At 41.6% G+C, this 7,406-nt stretch overlaps 1 protein-coding gene across 12 annotated transcripts in view; it reads left to right on the top strand.

Moving 5' to 3' along the window:
* The window catches only part of LOC122564315 (synaptonemal complex protein 2-like), a 277,458-nt gene that overhangs the window by 46,897 nt on the left and 223,155 nt on the right, over positions 1-7,406 (top strand). For all 12 annotated transcript variants that reach the window (XM_043719015.1, XM_043719016.1, XM_043719018.1 and 9 more), the window contains one exon: positions 5,043-5,147. In XM_043719015.1, coding sequence (XP_043574950.1) covers positions 5,043-5,147 — 105 coding nt within the window. The remainder of the gene's footprint in view (positions 1-5,042; positions 5,148-7,406) is intronic.

Here is a 7,406-nt window from a genome sequence, read left to right as displayed (position 1 = left end):
AGGAAACTGGTGAAATCTGCATTAATCCCATGCGGTTGCAGGGTACCAACACAGAAGATGAATCCTTCTTCCTCCAGCTATCGGATGGTTAGGGTGTGGCGATGGAGGAGGCCCAGGACCTTGCATGTCCTTGGTCGAGTGGGAATGCTGTTTGACCTGCTGTGCTTCTCCAGCACCACACTCTTGATACTCACTTAATCTATCTATATGTAAACTGCTTGTATTCCTCTCAACTCGCTGTTTCATTTTTTTTGTGTTGTGTGGAAGTTTGGCTACAGTTTATTCAATTCCTTCAAGTCATTACATTCTATTTTTGACATTTGGTCCCAGCACTGATCCCTGTGGAACACTACTGCTCACTGATCAGAATAAAAACTCCTTATCCCCACTCAGGAGTTGGTCTGAATTGAATGTGTTTTAATGTAAGAAATATAATAGGCAAGGTAAATGAACTCCGTTCCAAGTACTAACCAATGCTCTATGACATTATTGCAATTATGGAGACTTGGCTGAAAGAGGGACAGGACTGGCAGCTGAGTGTCCCAGGATTTAAAAGTTTCGGGTGTGTTAGAAGGGCATGTAAAAGTGTGGGTGTACTGAAGGAGGAGGGGACTCTTAAAACAAGGCAATATGGATAGAACTCAAAAGCAGGAAAGATGAAATCACAATGCTGGGGGTATAATATCAGCCTCCCAACAGCCAGTGGGCGATGAGAGAATATGTAGACAGATTTTAGGAAGATGCAAAAACAGTAGTTGGGTGATTTTTAACTTTGCTATATTGACTGGGACTCACTTTGTGCTAGGGGTTTGCATGGGTGGAATTCGTAAAGACCATTCAAGAGAGTTTCTTGACACTATGTAAACAGTTCAACCAGGGAAAAGGGTTTTACTGGACTGGATTTGGGAAATGAGCCCGGCCAGGCGAGTGAAGTTTCAGTAGGGGAGCATTTTGGGAGTAGTGACCATAACACAGTGAGTTTTAGCATACTCATGGATAGGGATAACAGCAGTCCTTGGTTGAAGGTGTTGAACTGGGGTACGGCACACTACGAATATTTAGTGGGAACTGGAGAAGGTTGATTGGAGACAACTGTTTCAGGGTAAATCCCCATTGAAATACTCCCATATGTCCAAGTGGCAGATAAGAACTGCAGATGCTGTAAATGCCATGAGGCTGTGGAGAGATATTGGGAGCGAAGGAAAAATGGACCAGGGTGTCCCGGAGGTAACAGTCCCTGCGGAAGATAGAGAGGGGAGGGGAATGTGTATCTGGTGGTGGCATACAGCTGACGGTGGCAAGATTGATGGCTGATCTTCTGGATGTGACTGTTAGTGGGATGGCAGGTAAGGGCAGAGAACCCTAACACTGTTGCAGGAGGAGGTGAGGGTGGAGGTGCAGGAGATGGGGCAGACACAGATGAGCCTCCTGTTGACAAAAGTGCTGGGGAATCTTTTGATTGAGAAAGAAGGTGGACATTTCAGAGGTTCTTTGTCAAAGTTAATCTCATCAGAACACACACAATGGAGATGAGGAAGCTGGGAGAATGGAATGGAGTCTCTACCGGAAGCTGGGTGTGAGGATATAGGTAGAGTGGGACCTCAGGTAGCTGTGGGAGTTGGTGGGTTTAGAGTCTATATTAGTGGCCTATTTCAATTGCCTGCCACTTCAACATGCTACCCTATTCCCCGGCCAACATCTGTCTCAGGTTCATTGCAGTGTTTGAGCGAAGCTCTGCGCAAGCTGGAAGAACAGCACCTTTTGGACTAAGCAGCCCTCCAGAATCAGTATCGAATTCAAACATTTTAGTGCCTGCACTCTCCCATGTTCTAGCCCTTTACCCCACACACTAGACCTTGTTATCACATAGTCTGCCTTTACACACTACCTATTGTTAGCCACTAACAGTCTCTATTAACAGCTATTCACCCCTCCTCGTCCAGATCGTTATCCACTCCTTTGTCTGTCTAACTACTCTTTTGTCTCTTTGAGCTCTATCCCCACTCCCCCCTCGCCCAATCTTCACATAATCTGACATTTTCCAGAGGCACTAATGTTCCTCTTAGGGCAAGGCTGATCGATATAGGAAATGCTGGATGACCAGAGAATTGAGGCTCTAGTTGAGGAAAAGGAGGTATATGGCAGGTATAGACAGCTGGGATCACTCTTGAGTATAATGTGAGTGGGTGTATACTCTAGGGAAATTGGCAGGGCAAAAAGGATACATGAGATTGGATTTGTGTTAACCCTATTTGTCAAATCTAAGAGATTTTACAATGGACATTAAGGATAAAAGGCTAACTAGGGAGAGAATAGGTCCTCCTAAAGATCAATAAGGCCATCCTGTGAGTTACACAGTAAAGGAGTATTTCACACCAGTGTTTATTGTGGAGAGCAGTATTGAAGCTTGAGAACTTGGAGAAATGAGCAGTGATGTCTTGAAAGGTGTTTATAATACAGAGGTGGTGCTGGATGTCTTAAAATGCATAAAGATGGATAAATGTTGGGATCTGATCAGGCATATTCTAGAAGCTGTTGGAGGGCACTTTGGGATTTTAGTGTCTGCATGTATTTGGAAAGGCAAGGACTGATTGAGATAGTCAACATGGCTTTGAGTGTGGGAATCATATCTCACTAACTTGACTGAGTTTTCTTTTCAGAAGAAGTGACAAAGATGATTGAAGGCAGAGTGGTGGATGCTGTCCACTTGGACTTCAGTAAGGCATTCAACAAGGTTCCACATTGTAGACTGGCTAGCATGGTTAGATCTCTCAGAATCCAGGGAGAACTAGCCATTTGGATTAAAAAAAATTGGCTCGATGGTAGGACACAGTGGTGGTGGAGGTTTGTTATTCAGACTGAGGCCTGTGACCAGTGGTGATCTGCAAGGATCAGTGCTGGGTCCACTGCTTTTTGTCATTCATATAAATGATTTGGATGTGAAAATAGGAGGGGTGATTGTTTGTAGATGGCACCAAAATTGGTGTTATAGTGGACAGTGAAAAAGCTTATCTCGGTTCAACATGATCTTGATCAATTATTCTGATGGGCTGAGGATAGACAAATGGAGTTTAATGTGAAGTGTTGTATATTGCTAAGGGAAATCAGGGGAAAACTTGCACATTTAATGATGGGTACTGGGAAGTGTTGCAGAACAAAGAGACCTTTGGGTTATAGATTCATAGTTCCTTGAACTCCGAGTCATAGACAGACACTTGCATTCACTACCCTGGTACACTTGATGTTTATTCTCAGAACACTGAATACACGATTTGGGATGTCTTGTTGTGGCTGTACATGACATCTGTTAGACCACTTTTGGAATACTACATTCAGTTCTGGTCTCCCTGCTACAGAAAAGATGTTGAGTAGCTTGAAAGAGTTCCGAAAAAATTTTCAGGGATGTTGCCATGGTTGGAGGTTTTGAGCTATAGAGAGAGGTTGAATATACAGGAGCTATTTTCCCTGGAGTGTCAAAGCTGAGGGGGATCTTAGAGGTTTATAAAATCGAGATACATGGATTGGGTGAATAGCCAAAGTCTTTTCCCAGGATAGGGAAGTCCTAAAGTGGAGGGCATGAGTTTACGATGAGAGGACAAAGTTATGAGAGAGACCTCCGGGGCATTGTTCTCATGCAGAGGGTGGTGTGTGTATGGAATGAGCTGCCAGGGGGAGTGGTGGAGGCTGGTACAATAACAACATTTAAAAAACATCTAGATGGGTACTTGAATAGGAAGAGGGAGCAAATTACTGCAGTGCAGGAATCTTTACTGAAACCAAATATTGGTAATTGGAGTGGATCAGGCAGCATCCATAGAGAAGAATGCAAGCTAATGTTTCAAGTCTAGATGATTCTTCAAAGCTGATGTGACTTCACTTAGCTTACTCTCTCTCTCTCCATGGATGCTGCATATCCCACTGTGACTTCCAGCATTTTGTCATTGTTATCAGAGTTTAGAGGAGTATTTGACAAATGCTGGTAAATAGGTCTAGATTAATTTAGGAATTTGGTTGGCATGGATAAGTTGGACTGAATGCTGATCAATGACTGTCATTTGCTTGCTCATGAAAACGTTGTCCCAACTTTATTCTCTAATCACCTGATGAAGGAGCGTCGCTCCGAAAGGTAGTGTGCTTCCAATTAAACCTGTTGGACTATAACCTGGTGTTGTGAGATTTTTAACCTTACTCTCTAAGGGTTCTTTAACTTTCACTTAAATGTGCAAAAATAGAGAAAGCAAATTGAAAATAAGATGTAATTGGTGCAACTTACAAAAGTAACAAATGTATTGTGTGGCTACTTTTGTTTTCTGTGGTGGAGGTGGGTTCTATTTAGCATTTAAGAGCGCATTAAATAATTATTTGAATTTTTTAAAAAGTTGGAGGTGGAAAGCAGGAGAATGTGACTTTTTTTAAAAAAAAGTCATCATCTTCTTTTTGAAGAGCCAGTGCAGACCACCACCTGAGTCATGTGATTGAATATTTTCTAAAGTGGTGCTTGATAGGTTTCTGGGAATTAAACGTTATTAGGAACAAATGTGAATGTGCAAATTGAAATAAATAGATGTGTGATCTTGAAGAGTGGAACTTCTTGAAGTGCTGAATGGCCTATTCCTGCTTCTAATTCATATATTCGCGTGTGTTGTGAATGGTCCTCTGCAGCTTAATTTGGTTTTCTTTGAAACCCTGCCTTTTTATGATGCACAGCTTTATGTTAAAATGTTTGCAATGTCTTTTATAATGCCATAATTCAGCTTTGTTGGAAATTCATCCTGTGGTTCAAGTGATTAGAGTTAATCTGCTTTCCCACTTTGGATCTTTGTGGCTGAAATTTTAATACTTTATAACAATGTACTAAATTCTAGATACTTGATCTGACAATTGTCAGCTGAATTAGATGGTTATGTTTCAGTTGCCAATCCATTTAATATTGACGTGTGCATAAATAATGGAGGAGAGATGAATTTCTGGATGTGCAATATGATAGTATGGAGACCTAATGGGTGGGATGTGAATGATGCACTTTTTCTTTTGGTTTGTAGTTAAAAATACCAGCTGATGATAAATTGGAAAGATTTTGGATTGATTTCAATCTGGGAAGTCGCAGTATAACGTTTTTCATTAAAGATGACAGTCAGGATAATGAGGTAAGAGTGATTGCATTGTATAATGTGGCTTTATTTCAATGCTAACATAGACTAAATGTACAGATGTCATAAAATTGTATTTTTGTTCTAATATTGTGGATCTTGAGCTTGATGAGAACCTTTGTCTTGAGTTCTGTGCTCAACATGCTTTTTTTCCCTATAACTTTTGTCGATGGTCAGAATTACTATTAATGGATGTAAGTTTACTCGCTAAGCTGGAAAGTTTATTTTATAAATGTTCATTTTGCTTATTGTCTGTATAGAGTCTTTTAAGTTCATTTACTGTTTTAATGTGTTGGTGGGTTTGTGGGCTACCGTGATGCCAAGGGGTCTGAGTAGTCTGGCAGGCATTTCTGAGATGTCTAAACACACAAATAGAAAGCGGGCCATAACACCAGTCCTTCACTGGAGGCTCACTGATGACAATGTCTGAAAATGAACCTTCCAGCTCAGTGAGCAAACTAACATCTAGAACCTCAACCTGAGCTACAAATCTTTTCAAAATTTGCTATTACTATCAATGTCTGAAAACTTCACATTTTACTTAGTTCTATCATAAACTATTCATCTTGTAACTATAGTCTCAGCATAAATTTACTTTGGAAGAGCGGAAATAAGTTTTGGATCTCACAAACTCTCATTTGTCACTTTATTTCCAGGTGCAACTTTTTTTAAATCGGGGGTTTAACAAGGATAGGAGCGAGTGTGACCAGGTAGTTGTTATGGGGGACTTGTAACTTTCCAAATATTGACCAGAAATACTATAGTTTGAATAGTTTAGATGGGTCAGTTGTCCAAATGTGTGCAGGAGGGTTTCCTGACACAATATGTACACAGGCCAACAAGGGGCAAGGCCACATTGGATTTGGTACTGGGTAATGAACCAAGCCAGATGTTGGATTTGGAAGTAGGTGAGCACTTTGGTGATAGTGACAACAATTCAGTTATGTTTACTTGAACAATGGAAAGGGATAAGTATACACCAGAGGGAACGACTTACAGCTGGGGGAAAGGCAATTATGATGCAATTAGGCAAGATTTAGAATGCATACAAGGGGGAAGGAGACTGCAGGGGATGGGCATAATTTGAAATGTGGAGCTTATTCAAGGAACAACTACTGTGGGTCCCTGATAAGTACATAACTATTAGGCAGGGATGAAGTTGTTGAGCGCGGGAACCATGGTTTACTAAGGAAGTTGAATCTCTTGTCAAGAGGAAGAAGATGAGACATGAAGGCTCAGTTAGGGCTCTTGAGAGTTACATGTTAGTTAGAAAAGACCTAAAGAGGGAATTAACAAGAGCCAGGAGGGGACATGAAAGTTGTTGGCAGATAGGGTATGTCAGGAATTTTAAAAAATGAGTAGATAAGATTAGGGCCAGTCAAGGACAGTACTGGAAAGTTGTGTGTAGAGTCAGGAGATAGGGCAGCGCTAAATAAATATTTTTCGTCAGTATTCACACTTGAAAAAGACAATGTGGGCGAGGAGAATACTGAGATACAGGCTACTAAACTAGATGAGATTGAGGTTCACAAAGAGGAGGTGTTAGCAATTCTGGAAAGTGTGAAAATATACAAGTCCCCTGGGCTGAATGGGATTTATCCAAGGATTCTCTGGAAAGCCAGGGAGCAGATTGCTGAAACTTTGGCTTTGATTTTTGTCATCACTGTCTGCAAGAATTGTGCCAGAAGACTGGAGGATAAAAATAATATTATCCCCTCATTCAGGAAAGGGAGGAGAGACAACTCTGGTAATTATAGACCAGTGAACCTCACTTCATTGTGGGTAAAGTGCTGGAAAAGGTTTATAAGAGGATTTATAATCATTTTGAGAGGAATAAGTTGATTGGGGATTAGGGTCAGCACAGTGGTTCGCACTGCTGCCTCACAATGCCAAGGACCTGGGTTCAATTCCAGCCTCAGAAAACTCTGTGGAGTTTGCACATTCTCCCTGTGTCTGTGTGGGTTTCCTCCAGGTGCTCCGGTTTCCTTCCATAATCTCAAAGATGTACAGGTTAAGTAACTGAGCTCTAACTGAGCTAAATCACCAATAGTGTTCAGGGATGCATAGGTTAGGTATATTAGTCAGGGATAAATGTCAAGTAGTGGGGTGGGGGAGTGGGTCTGGGTGGGATACTCTTCGGACGATTGGTGTGGACTGGTTGGGCTGAAGGGTCTATTTCTGAGCTGAAAATGTGTTGCTGGAAAAGCGCAGCAGGTCAGGCAGCATCCAAGGAGCAGGAGAATCGACGGTTCGGGC

The sequence above is a fragment of the Chiloscyllium plagiosum genome, chromosome 29 (assembly GCF_004010195.1).
Source record: "Chiloscyllium plagiosum isolate BGI_BamShark_2017 chromosome 29, ASM401019v2, whole genome shotgun sequence".
Taxonomy (NCBI): Eukaryota; Metazoa; Chordata; class Chondrichthyes; order Orectolobiformes; family Hemiscylliidae; genus Chiloscyllium; species Chiloscyllium plagiosum.
This window is presented reverse-complemented; position numbering and strand designations above follow the sequence as displayed.